This window comes from Pristis pectinata, chromosome 7 (genome assembly GCF_009764475.1).
Source record: "Pristis pectinata isolate sPriPec2 chromosome 7, sPriPec2.1.pri, whole genome shotgun sequence".
NCBI classification, from domain to species: domain Eukaryota; kingdom Metazoa; phylum Chordata; class Chondrichthyes; order Rhinopristiformes; family Pristidae; genus Pristis; species Pristis pectinata.
Genome location: NC_067411.1, coordinates 36,198,666 through 36,219,541, shown reverse-complemented (window position 1 = coordinate 36,219,541; position 20,876 = coordinate 36,198,666). Strand labels below are relative to the sequence as shown.

Here is a 20,876-nt window from a genome sequence, read left to right as displayed (position 1 = left end):
CCATTCTTACAACTACACACCTTAAATACTTCTGCAGATAGAGATGTCATTCATGGTTGGAAATCTTTAGAATTCTATACACCAAAGGACTCTGGATATTTTGTCACTGAGTATTTCCAAAGCTACAATTAATCGATTTTTAGAATCCAGAGGACAGAGGGATATGTGGATTGGAAATGAGGTGGAAAATCAGTCAGGAATGGTGAAACAGGCTTGGGGGATGGTGTGGTCCCGTTCCTTTAGGTTTCCATGTGGACGGCCACACAATAGGTACTCTGAATGATACACCTGTGATTTTAAAAGTCAGATTTGCCAGAAATGTATTTCAGGTATAAATCAAATTGATGTAACATAAATATTGTACTTCAATATCTCCATTTCATTAGTGAAGATGTTCCTAGCTTGTGCCTGTTGTGCTTTTTTCTACTATTTTTACATTGCTCAAGTTGTAACCTAATGTGGTTATTGCATAATCAGTTGGTTTTGGTAAAAACTAAATGCCTCAATGATATATTGGATATAAATGTATATATCTGAAAGTAGATAGAAGATGAAAAAAGCTTGATATTATTCATTGTTTGCTTTGTGCCTCACTGTGTTGTGTGTGTTTATAATGTGTAGACATCCAGCCAACCAGATATAGAGACTGAAATAATGTCGGGACTCTCAGGTTCACAGCCATCAACACCTGAACCTGTTGATAAAGAGGAGACCAACAATGCTACAGCTTTACCAGGGAATAATGGCATTAAGTCAGAAGATGAGTTGGAGGAAGATGATGAATTTGGTTACAGCTGGAGTATGTAACATCTGATTAAAAGAAATTACATTGCAGCTTATGAATTAAAATATATCCATTACAGGTCCTCCCCAGTTAAGGCAGGGTTCTGTTCCTGTGGACTGTTCATAATTCAAATGGTTTGCACATCATTAATGCAGCTGCAAACCAAGTTCCCACAAGACAGAAGATGTCTGCATTCCCGCAGCATTCAGCAAATCCATCCCACCAGTCTCCCAAACACTTGTTCATATGGGCTATACATAAATTGGACGTTTGTAAACTGGGGAGGGCCTGTATATAAACCTGTTTATACTATATCAATACTAATTTTAAAAAAAGAGTGGTGTTCTTCATGTAAAGTCCTTGCAGTGCAAGTATTCCTTTTATGCTGGGTTGTGCGTAGCAGATTCTGAAAAGACACAACAAACCTTTGATGTTAGTCATGGGCTATCTGTCAGAAGCTGCACTGAATTAGTGAGCATCAGTCAGCATTCTGATGATGAGAATGGAAACAATAGCATATATCTCTTGGGTGCTGCTGTATAGGCAGGCATTGCAGGGTTTCAAAATGCATTCCTCTGCATTAATAACCAGACCCCCAATGGAAATATTTTCTCACTGATTAAGCATGCCTCCTTTGTCAGCAGGTGTGAGTCAGCTTGGTCACATCCTACTCCCATCTCCATAAAACTACACTGAGAATGCAAAGAAAAAAATTCTCAAATTTGTCAAATATTTTTTAAAATGTGAAGGGATTTTAAAATTTGACTTACCCTGTGCTAATCACTGAGTAGAACAGAATTTTATTGTTCAGAGCCATAGTCTTTGAATTAATAACGTTCGATATTGCTAGAAATGTGAAGCGAATTGTTTTTATATTTGGTAAAGTTAGGCCATTCTGCAAAGCACCAGTAGGTGGAGCTGAAGAGGTGAATGCTTCGCTCATTTTTATGTAAACAAAATCTCATCACCAAAATGACATTGTATGCTGATACAGGGGCTAATGAAGCATTCGCCACTCACAAGGCGTTCCCCGTCTTTAAGTCGGTTTTCTCCTCCAACTCTATCATTCTCAGTAGCCAGTTGATCATCTGCAAACTTTATCACTGTTTCTACAGCTACTAAATCCATCAAGATACTCAAGAATTACCACTGGTCAACTGTTTGCCCATCTGCCTTAATATCGCCTAATGCAGCTCTTGTGTCAAATTTTGTTTATTCCTGTGAAATTCACTGGGATATTTTGCTGTGTTGAAGATGCCATATAAGTCTGTCATTGTTGGATGAAAATTTGAAAAAAAGCAGATGATGGAAATCTGACGAAAAGAAACAATGCTTGATAAACTCAGTAGATCTGATAGCATCTGTGGAAAGAGAAAGAGTCAATGTTTTGGGTCTGTGACCCTTTGAATTGGGAAAGAGGCAAATGCAAGTTAATTTTCAGTAGGCGAAAAGTGGGGGAGAAATGTGTAGACAAAGGGAGTGTCTGTGATAGGATGAGTTGAAATGGCTTAATAGGAACAGTTATCTGTACATGAAGCTTCTAGGTCTGTGTAATGTGTTGTTAATGGTAAGGTGATGTGATCTGCAGGATAGATTTATGTGTGTGGGATAAGAAAATAGTAGAATAAAAACAGAAAATGGAGAATGCTGGAAAAACTAACCAGGTCAGGCAGCATCTATGGAAAGAGAAAGTTAACATTTCCAATGAGGGACCCTTCAGACCTGAGAAAGAAAGAAATACATTAGACTGGGTAGCTGTGAAATGTCAGTGAAATCAAAGGAATTTCTCTGATAGAGTGAACACATGGCAGATAGGATAAGGTACTATGGTTGTATAATTTGTTGCTGATGTAGTTCTGGCTTACTTGGATATCTTCAGCAGTCTAGACTATGCACAGAGAGGAAAAGAGAAAAGATGGCCGTTGGAAATGGTTCTTATATAGACAGGAAGAAAGGTCTTGATATCTGAAATTAGAGAATTTGATATTAAGTACAGAAGGCTACAAATATACCCAGATGGAAGATGAGGTGTTGTTCCCTGAACTTGCACTGCATCTCATTGTAAGAGTGCAGGAAGCCACAGACAGTGAGATGAGAGTGGGATGGTGAACTAAAATGGCAGGCAACTGGAAATTCCAGATCTTTCCAATAGCCCAAGGACAGGTGCTCCACAAAGCTATCACCCAATGTGTGTTTGTTTTATCCAATGTGGAGGTCTGACATTAGGTTGGCATGTAAGTAGGAAGTAAGCCAGTATTTCATGAATTAACAGTACCAATGAAGGGTTGATTGCCAGTAATAAGGATGATAAGAAATAAAACCAATCAAAAACAAAACAAAAAGTCAAAATAAAAATTAAAAATAATGCAACTAATAGGACAGCAGTGTTCCTAAATTAATTACCCAACAGCATTGTGGTAGTGCCTTCACCATACATTCAGCAATGCTTCAGACTTCATGCATCACCCCGGAACAAAGTTTTGAGTTATCGACAGTTCAAGTGTATAATGCTGATGAATGGGCCAAATTGTATTCCATTTTGCCCACTGCTCAGACCTCCATTCCTCTCCACCGCCAACCAACACCCTGCCTGTGCTGACAGACACATGGGTCCAATTATTACAGAGTCGGGCAGCAAGCCAAAGGGAAGCAGCAGCAGTGGCTATGTCTCAGCTGGTCTCCTGCCGCTAGATGGCCTCGACAACCTTCTACAGTTTGTTGGCTTTTTAAATAGTTTACAAATGTCTCTGATAAAGATATTTAAAACTACTTAACTGTTTTACAGTACTTTTCTTTAAAATTAAGTGGTTAAACTATATAAAAAAATGTAATTAACTGCCTTAAAATATTAACTATTAATTTAAGAATTTAAGGAAAAAGAACTCAAGTACTGCAATTTTACCTGCAAGGGTGCCCAACCCCATTCTAATGAATGCAGTCACTGTTGATACATTATTCCTCTAGTGTAAAGCTAACAGGCAGATACAAAGTGTACCCAGTCACTCTCATCAGCATGAGTATTTCGCCACCACCGAGTCCAGTGGCAGAGCAGGTCAAATGAATCAGCATCTGATCTCAAGCTCATTTCTGGCTTCTTTCTTCCTACATTAAGTAGCTGATGGCCAGTGAGCCTATGAGTCATGCTTGTATGCCTTGAAGGAATAAGAAAATTAAAATATGCTTCCAGTGTGCATGAGCAACACTTCTGCTCCTGTCCTTTCAAATTTTGGCAGGCAACATGGTTCAAGCTAAATATGCACATTAAATTATTGCATAGTAGAATTGTTAGAGAAGTTGAAACTCGTGTTATTAAGGCAGTGGGTTGCATATGAATATAATTAGTGCAAGAAGAAAACGAAGAGCAGTAAATGTTGGTAACTATCTTGCTTGATTTTTATGGTCTGCATAATCCATAAAGGGAAGATCAGACAACGCTATGGAAGCCTGACGGGTGAGCTGCATATGATTGAACTGGAAAAGGGGAAGAGTGGGCTGGGCCTCAGCCTAGCTGGCAACAAGGACCGATCCAGAATGAGTGTGTTTGTAGTTGGCATTGATGCAAATGGAGCAGCTGGCAAAGATGGCAGGTTACAGATTGCAGATGAATTGCTGGAGGTAAGTGTGTCTTTCCATGTATATTTCACATGGCGCTCGTGTAACAAAGAGGTGGACCAGTCGCCTACCTTAACTTAGTTATCAATGTTCAGATAGATTTTGTGATTTATTCTCATTTGATGTTCCTTTCAAAGAAACCAAACTAAACATATTTTTCATTTCAACATTTTAACTTGTATTTTTATTAGTTTAAAACATTTTATTATGCTGTTTTTCAGTTTTGTCTTCGGTGTAATTGTCTAGTTGTTTTCTTCAGAGATTCTCCCATAACAGCTTTATTTCCCCCTTCCATTCTACCTCCCACACCTAAACCATGATGAACTAGGATAATTTCACAAATCTGAAATTCCCAGGTAGAAGCCAGTCCCAAAGGAAGTCAGCTGATCACATATCACAAGGAACATAAGATAAGAAAATAGGAGCAGGAGTAGGCCACTCAGCCCCTCTAGCCTGCCTCACCATTCAATCTGATGATGGCTTATCTGTCCGACCTCACCGCCTCTTCTGTGCCAGTTCCCTGTAACCCTCAATTCCCTCATTTTCAAATATTTATATATTTTCTCAAAGTATGCTCCAATGATTTAGCCTTAACAATCCTCCGTAGTAGAAAATTCAGGAGATTCACCACCCTCTTGAGAAGTTGTTCCTAAGCACCTCATTTTTAAATAACCTACCCTCTAATCTTGTAAATGTTCCTTCATTTGAGATCCCCCACAAGTGGAAAAATCTTAACGTCTACCCTGTCATGTAAGGAATTTAATGTCTGAACAAGATCGCCCCTTATTCTTCTAAACTCCTGTTACAAGCCAGCAACAAAAGAAACACACTGAGTCATGATTCAGTGTTAAAATCTACTTTATTAATAGCTACTTATGATAAGAAAAATAAAAGTAAAAATGTTAGAAGTAAATATGTTAAACCTTAAACATTAACCCCAAAAACTAAACTCCAAGTGTGTGTGTGTGTGTGTGTAATTCCCAAACTCCAAGTCATCAATAGTTTTCAAAGTTCAGTTCTGCAAGCCATAAGGTGAAACGTGAGCAAAGGCTTCTTCAACAACCACCGTTGACTGAAGACAAAACGTAGATGTAGAGAGTAATTACGAAATCCAAATGTTCTACTCTGGAACCCAAACGACACCTCAGTGTTTACTCAGCAGTGACCACTCCACCGCATCTTCCTCACCCCGAAAGGCACTCGAATAGTGGCCATCCACACAAATACCTGTTTCCTTCTACAGGTCAACAACAAAGTGAACTCCACTGCTTTGTTCCGAAGTATCTGCCACCCCGAAAAGCATCTGAGATGTGGCCGTCCACACAAATACCTGTTTCCCTCTACAGGTTAACGACAAAGTGGACTCCACCGGATTACTCCAAAAATCCATACATGGATTGTAGTGACAGGCACAGTTATTGTTTCTCATCCATCGATAGAGAAACTAGCAGGCTGGTATCTCCCCCTCTCTTCCCCCCCACCTCTTCCCCCTCTCTCCCTCCCCCCCTCTCTCTCTCCCTCCCCCCCTCTCTCTCTCCCTCCCCCCCTCTCTCCCTCCCCCTCTCTCTCTCCCTCCCCCCTCTCTCTCTCCCTCCCCCCTCTCTCTCTCCCTCCCCCCTCTCTCTCTCCCTCCCCCTCTCTCTCTCCTCCCCCTCTCTCTCTCCCTCCCCCCTCTCTCTCTCCCTCCCCCTCTCTCTCTCCCTCCCCCCCTCTCTCCCCCTCCCCCCTCTCTCTCTCCCTCCCCCCTCTCTCTCTCCCTCCCCCCTCTCTCTCCCTCCCCCCCTCTCTCTCACTCCCCCCCTCTCTCTCCCTCCCCCCCTCACTCTCCCTCCCCCCCTCTCTCTCCCTCCCCCCCCTCTCTCCCTCCCCCTCTCTCTCCCTCCCCCTCTCTCTCCCTCCCCCCCCTCTATCCCTCCCCCCCTCTCTCTCCCCTCCCCCCTCTCTCTCTCCCTCCCCCCTCTCTCTCTCCCTCCCCCCCTCTCTCTCTCCCTCCCCCCTCTCTCTCTCCTCCCCCCCTCTCTCTCTCCCTCCCCCCCTCTCTCTCTCCCTCCCCCCTCTCTCTCTCCCTCCCTCCCCCCTCTCTCTCTCCCTCCCCCCTCTCTCTCTCCCTCCCCCCTCTCTCTCTCCCTCTCCCCTCTCTCTCTCCCTCCCCCCTCTCTCTCTCCCTCCCCCCTCTCTCTCCCTCCCCCCTCTCTCTCTCCCTCCCCCCTCTCTCTCTCCCTCCCCCCTCTCTCTCTCCCTCCCCCCTCTCTCTCTCCCTCCCCCCTCTCTCTCCTCCCTCCCCCCTCTCCCCCCCCCCTCCCCGCCTCTCCCCCCCCCTCCCCGCCTCTCCCCCCCCCTCCCCGCCTCTCCCCCCCCCTCCCCGCCTCTCCCCCCCCCCTCCCCGCCTCTCCCACCCCCTCCCCGCCTCTCCCCCCCCCCTCCCCGCCTCTCCCCCCCCCCTCCCCGCCTCTCCCCCCCTCCCCTCTCCCCCCCTCCCCTCTCCCCCCCTCCCCTCTCCCCCCCTCCCCTCTCCCCCCCTCCCCTCTCCCCCCTCCCCTCTCCCCCCCTCCCCTCTCCCCCCCTCCCCTCTCCCCCCCTCCCCTCTCCCCCCCCTCCCCTCTCCCCCCCCTCCCCTCTCCCCCCCTCCCCTCTCCCCCCCTCCCCTCTCCCCCCCTCCCCTCTCCCCCCCTCTCTCACACACACACTCTCTCTCTCTCTCTCTCTCTCTCTGAATCCGACTGACTTTTTCAACAATGTCCTTTATCTTCTGTTGACGTAACCATGCCAACACACGCACCATTATGCTCTATCTTAAAGGGACATTCACCAATTGTAACACACCTCCCACCTAAAAGGAATTTTTTTTTGAAAAAAATTTTAACCGCACATACAGTTAATGTGTTAATAGTAGAGGTCATTCTACACAATTACAGAATATCAGATTGATAAAGATACATGTCTCCCATTTAACATTGGGAAAGTCATGGCTGATTGCCTTCCATCTGACCTATAACGTGTTCATACTTCTATTTTATCCATTTTCAAACAAAATTAATTTCTCACATGTTGACCTTGTTGCAATTGGAACTGGTCCAATTTTGCTTCAAGGTTCTTCAATTCAGTTCTATTTTCCAGTTTTGTTGTTCCTTTGCTTAGACTACTATAATATTTAACCTTTGAATTTTCAGACACTTTAATGTCAACAGAATTGGCCACAGCTGTTTTTTTTTACAAAATAATATGTTCCAATTTGGCAGGCTTTCTGCAGGTTTTTAAATTTCTGAACCGAGTCCAGCAAATTAACCCATTGTTCTCCTGGCAATTTTAAAGTTTCTCTTTCGATGTCCAGACACAAATTCAAAATCTAAGGTTTCCTGCACCAACTGTCTTACTGCAAACAAAAGCAAATGATCTCCTTCATCCCAAGCCTCTGGCAATGCTGTAACACAGTCCACAACCACCTTCGAAAAGGGTTCACCAAAAACAGGAATAGGCTTCAAAGGAACCACAAGGGAACTTTGATTCGGTTTTCCTACCATCTCATCACTTGAGAGTGCTTTTTCTCTCAATTCAGTAAGCTCAGGGTCTTTAGTCTGCTCCACTATAAATTCTTTTTTGGACAAAAACAAATCCTTATATTCAGACTCAATACAAGGATTTTGATCCTCCAGTGAAGACAGAAAAGTCTCAGACAAGTCATCATAATTTTCATCCTGTTTAGGGCTATCACAGGGAACAACATCAGGCTGCACAAGACTATCGACCTTAACTAGTTCTTTAGCTCTAGCTCTAACAAAACTCCTTTTCATTGCTAACTTATCCTCTATCTGCTTCATTTCTAACTCCATCCTTTTCTGTTCCAACTCCATCTTCTTCATTTCTATCTGGGCATTTATCTTCCTTTGCTCTGCCTCAAACTTCATCCGAGTTTTCTCCCGTTCAGCCTCTAACTCGAGTTTCCTTTGTTCTAATTTTATCTTTGCTAACTGCACCTGGGCCTCTGTAAGCTCTGGTACCCTCCCAGGAAACTGTTCTAACTCTTCCTCCTCCAACTCCACTGATTGAGAAGTCACATCAGAAATCACTGGTTTAATCTCAGGAAACTCGGCCACCTCACTCACCTCAAGTGCTTCCTTCTCCAAATAATAGTCAACTATCATTCTATGAATAACCGCTTTTTTCATAGACTGCTTTACTGCCTTAAGGTTTAGCTTTGTAGCAATTTTTACCAAATCATCCTTTCTCGCCACCTCCAATCCCTCTAGGGTTGGTGACTCCAAAAATGCATCGATATCCATTGCTGCTGGTTTCCACACACACAAGCCAATTAAAAAGAATTTTATCAGACCGACCACAATCAGTCAACCACTAAGGCCCCAATTTGTTCAAACTCAGACCTCTAGTACCAGTCTTGAGTTTGACTTCAGACCACCCTCGTTAATCTTTGGATTTGATCCCGGGTGAATCTCGTCAATCTAGGGAACTATCCCGGACGACACTCGTTAATCTTGGGAACAATCCCGGATGAGCCCCCAATTTTGTTATGAACCAGCAACAAAAGAAACACACTGAGTCATGATTCAGTGTTTAAAAACTATTAATAGCTACTTATGATAATAAGAAAAATAAAAGTAAAAATGTTAGAATGTTAGAAGTAAAAATGTTAAACCTTAAACATTAACCCCAAAAATTAAACTCCAAGTGTGTGTGTGTGAAATTGCCAAACTCCAAGTCCATAATAGTTTTCAAAGTTCAGTTCAGCAAGCCATAAGGTGAAACGTGAGCAAAGGCTTCTTCAACAACCACCGTTGACTGAAGACAAAATGTGGATGTAGAGAGAAAATAGAGAGTAATTATGAAATCCAAATGTTCTACTCTGGAACCCAGACGACACCTCAGTGTTTACTCAGCAGTGACCACTCCACCGCATCTTCCTCACCCCGAAAGGCACTCGAATTGTGGCCGTCCACACAAATACCTGTTTCCTTCTACAGGTCAACAACAAAGTGAACTCCACTGCTTTGTTCCGAAGTATCTGCCACCCCGAAAAGCATCTGAGATGTGGCCGTCCACACAAATACCTGTTTCCCTCTACAGGTTAACGACAAAGTGGACTCCACCGGATTACTCCAAAAATCCATACATGGATTGTAGTGACAGGCACAGTTATTGTTTCTCATCCATCGATAGAGAAACTAGCAGGCTGGTGTCTCTCTCTCTCCCCCTCTCCCCCTCTCCCCCTCTCCCCCTCTCCCCCTCTCCCCCTCTCCCCCTCTCCCCTTCCTCCCCCTCTCTCCCCACTCCCTCCCTCTCTCCCTCTCCCCTCCTCTCTCTCTCCCTCTCCCTCTCCCTCTCTCCCCCTCCCCCCCCGCGCTCCCCACCCCTCGCGCTCCCCCCTCTCTTCTCTCTGACTCGAACTGACTTCTTCAACAACGTCCTTTATCTTCCATTGATGTAACCATGCCAGCGCGTGCGCGCACGCACACACACACACACGCACACAATTATGCTCTATCTCAAAGGGACATTCACCAATTGTATCACTCCAAAGAATATCAATCTAATTTTTTTAGCTGCTCAACTCTCTCATCCCAGGACTTAGCCTCATGAATCTCCTTTGGACTGCCTCCAAAGTCACTATATCCTTTCTTAAATAGGAGTTGAGTTATTCCCCTCTACATCATAATTGAGAAATCAAGCATGTTTCCTGATTCATCCCTGATTTGTTTATCAGTTTTTTTTAAACACAAAGCTCACTTTACCTCTGGTTACAATTTCCTCTTGTCAGTTTGGCAGAGGTTTAGAGCTAATATGTAATGGGATTGTAAATGCCTAGCCATATATTAACACTTAATGCTACAGTTCAGTTTTACACCAGCAGGGAAAGGTCTCCTTCCATACCTAAAAAATCAAATCATTTCTATTTTTTCTCTCCAAACCTTTTCAAAATTCACTTTTATGATTTAAACAAATGTCTGCACTTTTAAAGAAAACAAACTGATATTTTGTCCTTGCTGTTAATTTTCAATAAAAATATCTTGTATTAAAAAGATAGATGTCAATCCTAAAAGAATTTAAACCCTAGTACCACTACACAGTAGATTTTTTGGCACTTAACACGTATCCAGTCTTGATTAGCAAAAATTGTGATCTCACAGTTATATGATTTGCTTTACTCACAGATAAATGGGCAGTTACTGTATGGACGTAGTCATCAAAATGCTTCTTCAATAATCAAAAGTGCACCCTCAAAAGTCAAAATTATTTTTATCAGGTATGGTTGATTTTTTTCTGAATGAGGAGTGTTAAATTATTAATTGATATAAAATTGCATGCAGACACGCGATTAAAATATTTTATGCTGTCACCTTACACGTCATTTAATACTATGTGAATTAGGGTATTGCATCAATACCTCTGTTTTAAGTCGATCTTGCTTCAAATAGCACCTTGGAGCAATGTTTTACTATGGGCCCATGATACTTCTGTACTCTGGGTACTGTCTGGGAATCAAAATGCTATACACGTTTGCCATGAATTGTGCCAGACACCATCTTCATGCGCTGTGTGCAGTTGTCTGCCAAAGCTATATACAACAGCCAAAACATAACATAAATCAGCATAGTGTAGCGGCTAGCTACACTACTATAGAATAAAGACACGGAGTCTGTTGCTTGGAGTCAGAAGTCAATTGCTTGACAGGGGCGCGGTGCGCCTTTTAATACCGAAACTCTTCCCGCGCTTCAGTTCCCGCGCTGACGTCACGCGCGGGTCACCTGACCTTCCCGCACGAGGGCTTTCCTAGCCCAACAATGGAGAAGGAGGAGGGCCCCGCACCATCTTGGGTCGGGGCCTCCGACGACACTCGTGATCTTGGGAGCTGGTTCGATACCAGTAAGGTGAATAACCACAATAGAATACTAATTTCACATCAGCTCTACTATTTTGGATTACCTGACTCCAGCCTATGCTCTATCTTTAAGCAGCTGTAAAGGCATTAAGTGCAATAACGGACCCCCTCACTGATGGTATCTATAAGAATTATCAGCTGCTTTCAAGTTGGTTGCTGGTTCATTTTTTCTGGTCGTTACATTTATTCTGCAAATGCTAAAAAAAAATCAAACTCAATTAGTCCTGAAGGAGTACTGTGCCAGGTGCTGAAGGACTTTTTGTTGATGGCCTCGATCTAATCTCAGATAAAGCATTAATGTTAGTGAAGCACACCCTAACTGTGGAATGACGGTCTGAATTTCTGAACTGAAGCTTCTACAGTGGGACTTGAAACCACAACTTTCTGGCTTGCAGGTGAGAGTGCTTCCAACTGAACTATAATTATATATAATTAAACAGAGAAGGGAGATTTCTCTATCCATAAAGATGTTGAGGGTTATACATCAAAGCACTTCACCCCTGATTCTGTCTGTTCTCTCTTTCAATAGATCATTTTCTTGAAAATATTCACTGGATGCTGTAACTTAAAACATACAGTCCCCAAATCCAACTGGAAGAGATTGCACAATACATTATCTTTGAAAGCAACAGGGATGGCTTTAATAATTTAAAGCAAAATGAGTTCATTTCTTTTTATTTAATCACTAGTGTTTGCACTTCTTTTACAGAAGCACAGATGCAGTCAATCAAATGGCAGTCAGTCCTGTAAAATCACCTGACTTCACATCCACTCCAGGAACCCAGCAGGAGGTAGAAATATTAAGTAAATTGCACCACTGCTGCTTTGACTTCCAGCAAATCCATGAAGTCTCACTGTGACCATCAGAAAGCTGCATTACGGTTCTCTGATGTTGCTGTTTTCGTAGATTAATGTAAAACCACTGTACGCAGCAGTTAAAATTTGCTATGTAGTATTTGGGGTTTAAAAATATCACTGTGAAGGTCTTTCAAAGAGTCATACAGCACAGAAACAGGCCCTATAGCCCACTATGTCCATGCCAAACTGATCCCATTTACCAGCACTTGCTCTGTAGCTTTCTATGCCTTTTCAATTCAAGTGCAATCTAGATAGTTTTTTTAATGTTATGAGAGTACCTACCTCCACCACTCAGGCAGTGTGTTCCAGATTGCAACCACCCTATGGATGAAAAAAATTTTCTTTGGACCCCCTCTAACCTCTTACTCCTTGCCCTCTGGTTCTACACATTTTTGTTATGGGGAAAAGTTCTTCATTATTCACCCTGTCTCTGCCCCTTGTGTACCTCTATCAGGTTCCCCCTCCACTCAAAGATAAGCAAACCCAGCCTATCCAATCTCTTATTATTGAAATGTTCCATCCCAAGCAACATCCAGGTAATCTCCTCTGCACCCTCTCCAATATTATCACATCCTTCCTATAGCATGGCGACCAGAACTCCACACAGTACTCCAGCTGTGGTTTAATTAAAGTTTTATAAAGTCGTACCATGATCTCCATGCCCTTCTATTCTATTTCCAGAAAATGAGGGCCATCATTTCATAAGCTGCCTTCATCCCCTTATCTACCTGTTCTGCCACATTTAGGGATCTCTGAACTTGTAAACCAAGGTCCCTCTGTTCCTCAATACTCCTTAGGGCCCTACCATTTGTACTGTATATCCTACCTCTATTAAACCTCCCAAAATCCTTCACCTCACACTTATTGGGATTAGATTCCGTCTCTCATTGCTTCACCTAATTTACCAGCTGATCATTATCATTCTGTAACCTAGAACTATCCTCCTCACTGTCAGCAACACCACCAATTTTCGTGTCATCTGCAAACTTACTAATCATGCCTCCTACATTCATACCCAAGCTATTAATGTATATGACAAACCATAAGGATTCCATCAACATTACCTGTGATGAACCACTATCACAAGCTTCCAGTCAGAAAGGCAACCTTCCGCGATCACCCTCTGTTTCCTATCACCAAGCCAACTTTGGCTCCTAGTTGCCAACTTGCCTTGGATTCCATGAGTTCTCATGTTTTGGACCACCCTGCCTTGTCAAAGGCCTTACTGAAGTCCATGGAGACGACAACAACCACACAGCTCTCATCAATACATTTTGTTAGTTCTTCAAAAGCTCAATCAAAATTGTCAGACAGTATCTCCCACAAACAAAGACTATCCCTGATCAATCCCTGCCTTTCTAATTGCAGATTAATCCTGTTTCTCAGAATTTTTTTAAGTAACTTCCCTATCACTGATGTTAGACTCACTGGCCTATAATTACCTGGCTTATCCCTGCTGTTTTTGAATAAAGCTCTGACTTTGGATTTCAGGATAAAGATTTGATCTGTCAACTAATCCTAATTAATGTGTCACAACCACACTGCAAAAATAATGATATGCAGCTAAGTCATACTCCTGGCTTTCTTGACTACAACTACTTGTGAATGTCTCTGATATTCAAAGCCGTCTATAAAAACCTACAAAATAGAGGAGATAAAATTTATCTCATTTAAAGTCTGGGCTTATAATAATATTAGCATTGGTTACATAAATTTCTGTTCATTAGGAAAGAGTTGTCATGAATAGTGCTGAGAATAGCACTTTGGGGAGCAGCTTCTGGGGTTATTTAACCTGAAGATGTGAAGTTATCAGAACTAAAATGAAAGACCCATGTGAACCCAAAAGAGAGAATATGTTTCGGCCCTTTGGAGATTGATATTGGTTTATTATTGTCACTTGTCCTGAGGTACAGTGAAAAGCTTGTCTTACAAACCAATCGTACAGATCAATTCATTACACAGTGCAGTTACATTGAGTTAGTACAAAGTGCATCGATGTAGTACAGCTAAAAACAGTAACAGTACAGAGTAAAGTGTCACAGCTACAGAGAAAATGCAGTGCAATAAGATACAAGGTCACAACAAGGTAGATCGTGAGGTCATAGTCCATCTCATTGTATAAGGGAACTGTTCAATAGTCTTATCACAGTGGGGTAGAAGCTGTCCTTAAGTCTGGTGGTACGTGCCCTCAGGCTCCTGTATCTTCTACCCGATGGAAGAGGAGAGAAGAGAGAATGTCCTGGGTGGGTGGGGTCTTTGATTATGCTGGCTGCTACATCAAGACAACAAGAGGTGAAGACAGAGTCCAAGGAGGGGAGGCTGGTGTCCGTGATGCACTGGGCTGTGTCCACAACTCTCTGCAGCTTCTTGCAGTCCTGGGCAGAGCAGTTGCCGTACCAAGCCGTGATACATCCAGATAGGATGCTTTCTATGGTGCATCTGTAAAAGTTGGTGAGAGTCAAAGGGGACAAACCAAATTTCTTTAGCCTCCTGAGGAAGTAAAGGCGCTGGTGAGCTTTCTTAGCCATGGCACCTACGTGATTTGACCAGGACAGGCTGTTGGTGATGTTCACTCCCAGGGACTTGAAGCTCTCAACCCTCTCGACCTCAGCACCATCGATGTAGACAGGTGCATGTACACCGCCCCCTTTCCTGAAGTCAATAACCAGCTCTTTTGTTGACATTGAGGGAAAGGTTGTTGTCATGACACCATTCCACTAAGCTCTCTATCTCCTTCCTGTACTCCGACTCATTGCTGTTTGAGATACGGCCTACAACGGTGGTATCATCTGCAAACTTGTAGATGGAGTTAGAGCAGAATCTGGCCACACAGTCATGAGTGTATAGGGAGTGGAGTAGAGGACTGAGGATGCAGCCTTGTGGGGCACCAGTGTTAAGAATAATCGTGTCGGAGGAATTGCTGCCTATCCTCACTGATTGCTGTCTGTTTGTTAGAAAGTCAAGAATCCAGTTACAGAGGGAGGTATTGAGCCCTAGGTCTCAGAGTTTGGTGACAAGCTTGCTTGGAATTATCGTATTGAAGGCAGAGCTGTAATCAATAAACAATAGCCTAACGTATGTGTCTTTACTGGCCAGATGCTCCAGAGCTGAGTGTAGGGCCAGAGAGATGGCATCCGCTGTAGACCTGTTTTGCCAATAGGCGAATTGCAATGGGTCCAGGTTGTCTGGTAGGCTGGAGTTGATGCATGCCATGACCAACCTCTCAAAGCACTTCATGATGGTGGATGTCAGAGCCACTGGTCGGTAGTCATTGAGGCATGTTACCTTGCTTTTTTTTGGTACTGGGATGATAGTGGTCTTCTTAAAACAGGAAGGAACCCGAGACTGAAGCAGGGAGAGGTTGAATATGTCCGCAAATATTTCTGCCAGCTGAACACAAGATCTGAGCACAAGGCCCGGGACACCATCTGGGCCAGGTGCTTTCCTCGTGTTCACTCTCTGGAAGACTGATCTTGCGTCCTCCACTGTGATCACAGGTTCAGCTTCATTGATGGCTGTCAGCGTGGATGGTGACAATCACAAGATCACAAGACAAGGGAGCAGAAGTAGGCCATTCGGCCCATCGAGTCTGCTCCAAAGAAAAAGGAAAAAATAAATGAGAAATTGGGGAGAGGGGGGCAAAAAAAACAGTATTCTAACCCCACTTTCCGGCCTTATCTCCATATCCCTTGATACCCCGACTATTTAGATATCTATCTATCTCTTCCTTAAACACCTCCAATGATCTGGCCTCCACTGCTGTACATGGCAAGGAATTCCACAAATTCACCACCCTCTGGCTGAAGAAATTTCTCCTCATCTCTGTTTTAAACCTGTACCCTCTAATTCTAAGATTGTGCCCTCTGGTCCTGGACTCACCCACCAAGGGAAACAGCTTGACCACATCTATTCTGTCCAGTCCTTTCAACATTTTAAATGTCTCTATGAGGTCCCCTCTCATTCTTCTGTACTCCAGTGGGTACAGTCCAAGAGCCGACAAACGCTCATCATATGTAAGCCCTTTCATTCCGGGAATCATCCTCATAAATCTCCTCTTAACCCTCTCCAACATCAACACATTTTTCCTAAGATATGGGGCCCAAAACTGTGCACAGTATTCCACATGAGGCCTCACTAGTGCCCTGTAGAGCCTCATCAACACTTCCCTACTTTTATACACTATACCTCTCGAAATGAATGCCAACATAGCATTCGCTTTCTTTACCACCGATCCAACCTGGTGGTTAACCTTTAAGGTATCCTGCACGAGTACCCCCAAGTCCCTTTGTACTTCTGTACTTTGAATTTTCTCTCCTTCTAGATAATAATCTGCCCGATTATTTCTGTTTCCAAAGTGTACAACTGCACATTTCTCAACATTGAATCTCATCTGCCATTTCCTTGCCCATTCTCCTAAACTATCTAGGTCTCTCTGCAACCTTCTTGTCTCCTCAATACTCTCTACCCCTCCACCTATCTTGGTGTCATCCGCAAACTTAGCCACAAAACCATTTACTCCATCATCCAAATCGTTAATGTACACGGTAAAAAGAAGCGGCCCCAACACCGACCCCTGCGGAACACCACTAGTAACCTGTAGCCAACCAGAACAAGATCTTTTTATTCCCACTCTTTGCTTCCTGCCAATCAGCCAGTCCTCCACCCATTCTGTTATCCTACCTGTAATTCCATGACCTCTCATCTTATTAATCAGTCTCTTATGCAGCACCTTGTCGAAGGCCTTTTGAAAGTCTTAAGTACACAACATCTACCGCCTCTCCCTTATCCACCCTACCTGTGATTTCTTCAAAAAACTCCAATAGGTTGGTCAAGCAGGATCTTCCCTTCACAAAACCATGTTGGCTAGGACCTATCTTGCCTTGCACCTCTAGGTATTCCATAACCACATCCTTGAGGATCGATTCCAATAACTTTCCCACCACTGACGTCAGACTAATAGGTCTGTAATTTCCTTTATGCTGCCTCCCACCCTTCTTATACAGCAGAACTACATTTGCGACCCTCCGATCCTCCGGAACCATGCCAGAGTCTATCGATTCCTGGAAAATTATCACCAATGCCTCTGCTATCTCTAAAGCCACCTCCTTCAGAACCCGGGGATGCACCTCATCTGGTCCAGGAGACTTATCAGTCTTTAGCCCATTTAGTTTTCCTAGCACCTTCTCTCTAGTAATCTTAACTGAACTCAGTTCCATTCCGTGAGACCCCTGACTAACTGATATATTGCTGATGTCCTCCACAGTGAAGACCGATGCAAAATACTCATTTAGTTTTTCTGCTATATCTTTATCATACATTATAATCTTTCCCGCACCGTTATTGATTGGTCCTATATCAACCCGTGTCTCTCTTTTACTCCTTATATATATTAAAAAAAAACTCTTTAGTATCCTTTCGAATGTTATCTGCCAACTTCCTTTCATAATTCATCTTTTCTTTCCTAACGATCTTCTTAGTTTCTTTCTGCAGGTTCTTAAAAGTTTCCCAGTCTTCTGTTTCCCCACTAATTTTTGCTTCCTTGTATGCCCTCCCTTTTGCTCTTATTTTAGCCTTAACCTCTCTCATTATCCACATTTGTGCCTTTTTTCCATACAAAACCTTTTTTCTTGGAATATATCTACCCTGCATTTTCTTTATTACTTGCAGAAATTCCTTCCATTTTTGCTCCGCCGTCCCTCTAGCTAGCTTACTCTTTCAATCAATTTGGGCCAACTCCTCTCTCATACCACTGTAATTTCCTTTGTTCCACTGAAATATCAATACACCAGTTATCAGCTTCTCCTTCTCAAATTTGAAACTGAACTCAATCATATTGTGATCACTAGTTCCCAATGGTTCCTTTACTTTTAGTTCCCTAATCACCTCCAGTTCGTTACACAGCACCCAATCCAAAACAGCCGATCCCCTGGTGGGCTCATCAACAAGTTGCTCCAAAAAACCGTCCCGGAGACATTCCACAAACTCTCTCTCCTGAGATCTACTGCCTTGCTGGATTTCCCAATCCACCTTCATGTTAAAATCCCCTGTAATTATCTTCACGTTGTCACTCTGGCATGCTTTTTCTATTTCAAACTGCAACTTATGGTCCACTTCCTGACTGCTATTAGGGGGCCCATATTTGCTATTTTTTAGCTCCACCCATAAGGATTCTGCCTCTTCTGACCCAATGTCCTTCCTTTCTATTGATTTTATATCATTACTAACCATCATGGCCACACCTCCCCCTCTGCCTACCCACCTATCCTTCCTATACACTGTGTACCCCTGGACATACAGTTCCCAATCACATCTGTCATAAAGCCATGACTCAGTGATTGCCACAATGTCGTATTTATTAACCTGTAGTTGTGCCACTAGGTCATCTACTTTATTCCAAATGCTACGTGCATTTAAATATAATACATTTAGTCCAGTATCTGCTATTGATTTTGTTGTACTTCTATTGTTCAGCAAATTATCCTGACTTTTCACCAGCCTGTCCTTCTTACCATCCTCACTGCACACTGCCTTGGACTTGTTTCTATATACCTCATCCTCTATCCTAACATCCTGATTTGTTGTACTACTATTGTTCAGCAAATTATCCTGACTTCTCACCTGCCTGTCCTTCTTGCCATCCTCACTGCACACTGTCTTGGACTTGTTTCTGTAAACCTCCTCCCGTATCCTAACATCATGGTTTCCATCCCCCTGCCAGATTAGCTTAAACCCTCCCCAACAGCTAAATTAAACATTCCCGCCAGGATATTGGACCCTTTGGAGTTTAGCTGTAACCCATCCTTAGTGAATAGGTCATGCCTCCCCCAAAAAAGGTCCCAATGATCCAGAAATCTGAATCCCTGCCCCCTGCACCAGTCACTCAGCCACGCATTCATCTACCAGAGCTTTCTATTCTTTCTACCTTTGGCACGTGGCACAGTTAATAATCTTGAAATTACCACCCTTGAGGTCCTACTTCTCAACTTTCTCCCAAACTCCTTGTATTCCTCCTTCAGGACCTCTTTTCTTTTTCTACCTATGTCATTGGTACCTACATGTACCAAGACTTCTGGCTGAACACCCTCTCGCCTCAGAATGTTCTGGACCCAGTCCGTGACATCCCGTACCCTGCTTCCTCAGACCAGCACTGCACAACTCTCTGTATCGGATCCTACCATTTCAGTTTCTGTTTGTATGCAGGGAGAAGGAGCCTGAGAAGCCGTCAGGTTGAATAGCAGAGTCAGGTGAGGCAGGTGTGAGCCACGTTTCAGTGAGACATAGTACACAACAGTCCCTCAGTTCTCTTTGGTAGGTCAGTCTTGCCCTTAATTTATCAACTTTGTTCTCAATGGACTGGGCGTTAGCAAATAGTATGCTGGGGAGGGGGGTCTTGAAACAATAGATATGTGCTTTGAGAACTAGGCTGAAAATTTCTGACCCTAAATGGAGATGATAGAATGATAAAGCATGTAATAAACATTGCTTTCTGAATGCCTACAGCAGTAGCTATTCAATGCTAAGTTCAGATGCCTTCTTCCAGAGTTGTAATAGAATTTTGAATGTGCTGTTTGTGGATTTTAGTCATTTTTAATATATTATTAATAATAGAAATTATGATTTCTAACTTGATTTTCTAGAAAGATCCAGGTACGTCTCTGTTGCAAGCTGGAAAAAGTCCAACATCATTTAAGAATACTCAGGATGTTCAACTTACTAAGGTAAGTTACTTGAAATTTGAAGCATCTATGAAATTCATATTGTTTTCTAGAAAAAAAAATTGGAACAATATTTTTAGATGTACAAAAGAGTAAGAGCACATTTCATAAAGTAATATTCAGGGAAAATAGCAAGGCCATTTAAAATTCTTCAAATACCCCTGATGTCATTGGACAAGAGAAACTCCCGCTAAACAAACTGGTGCAGCAATAATTAACAGTTCAGATGTTGTATTATTTCCAGCTCATTGACACAAAGCAATATTTTGAAGTGGGTATAATGGGTTTCTTTTAAAACTTGATGGGCCCATTCTTGGACATGATGGGTTTTATGAACAGCAAAAGGAGTATTAATCAGGTAACTCAAAAGTCCAGACGTATAGAAGTTCTGACTCCACGGCATACTTCCCTTTTTCAAGCAGATTCTCCAGCTGGATGCCAGCCTGGTTGTTGGAGTTAACATCCCGTGCAATATCCACAGCCCAGGAGCAGATATGGAGGCTGAAGCTGGGATAGTGGATGCCCAAAGGATGGGGGAAGGGAGAATGGCCTAAACTTGCAGAGAGATGCTGTGATTGACAATCCCTTGGTGGAAGTTGGGCCACAGAAAGAGGCAGGGTAAAAAGTAAAGTTGGTAGAGTAAAACGAATTCTGGTCCTTCCAGCACTCAACCAGTGTTGAAAATTTGATTGCCTTTTTCATAATGCAAGCCTTTATCTAGCAGCTTTTCTAAGACCCAGGATATATAGTCTTCCAGGGTTAAACCTGGAAGCTGCTAAATATGAAACACAAATCCTCACTGGTGCATGGTCCATGTCATGGGAAGCTGCTTTGTTGTCATTCCCCAGCCCACCTGTTCCATCCAGAAGCGAGCATTTAAGGTTGGTCTTGAAATTTTCCCAGTTGTAACATCCAATTCAACCCCTTTCCACTAAACTGAAATTTTATACAATTTATTCATGAGATGTTGATGTCACTGACAATGCCAGTGTTATAAATTCCTCATTGTCCCTTA

At 43.0% G+C, this 20,876-nt stretch overlaps 1 protein-coding gene across 10 annotated transcripts in view; it reads left to right on the top strand.

The window, feature by feature from the left end:
• The window catches only part of LOC127572484 (multiple PDZ domain protein), a 295,812-nt gene that overhangs the window by 242,522 nt on the left and 32,414 nt on the right, over positions 1-20,876 (top strand). For all 10 annotated transcript variants that reach the window (XM_052019821.1, XM_052019820.1, XM_052019825.1 and 7 more), the window contains 5 exons: positions 622-799; positions 4,203-4,399; positions 10,561-10,652; positions 11,998-12,079; positions 19,784-19,864. In XM_052019821.1, coding sequence (XP_051875781.1) covers positions 622-799; positions 4,203-4,399; positions 10,561-10,652; positions 11,998-12,079; positions 19,784-19,864 — 630 coding nt within the window. The remainder of the gene's footprint in view (positions 1-621; positions 800-4,202; positions 4,400-10,560; positions 10,653-11,997; positions 12,080-19,783; positions 19,865-20,876) is intronic.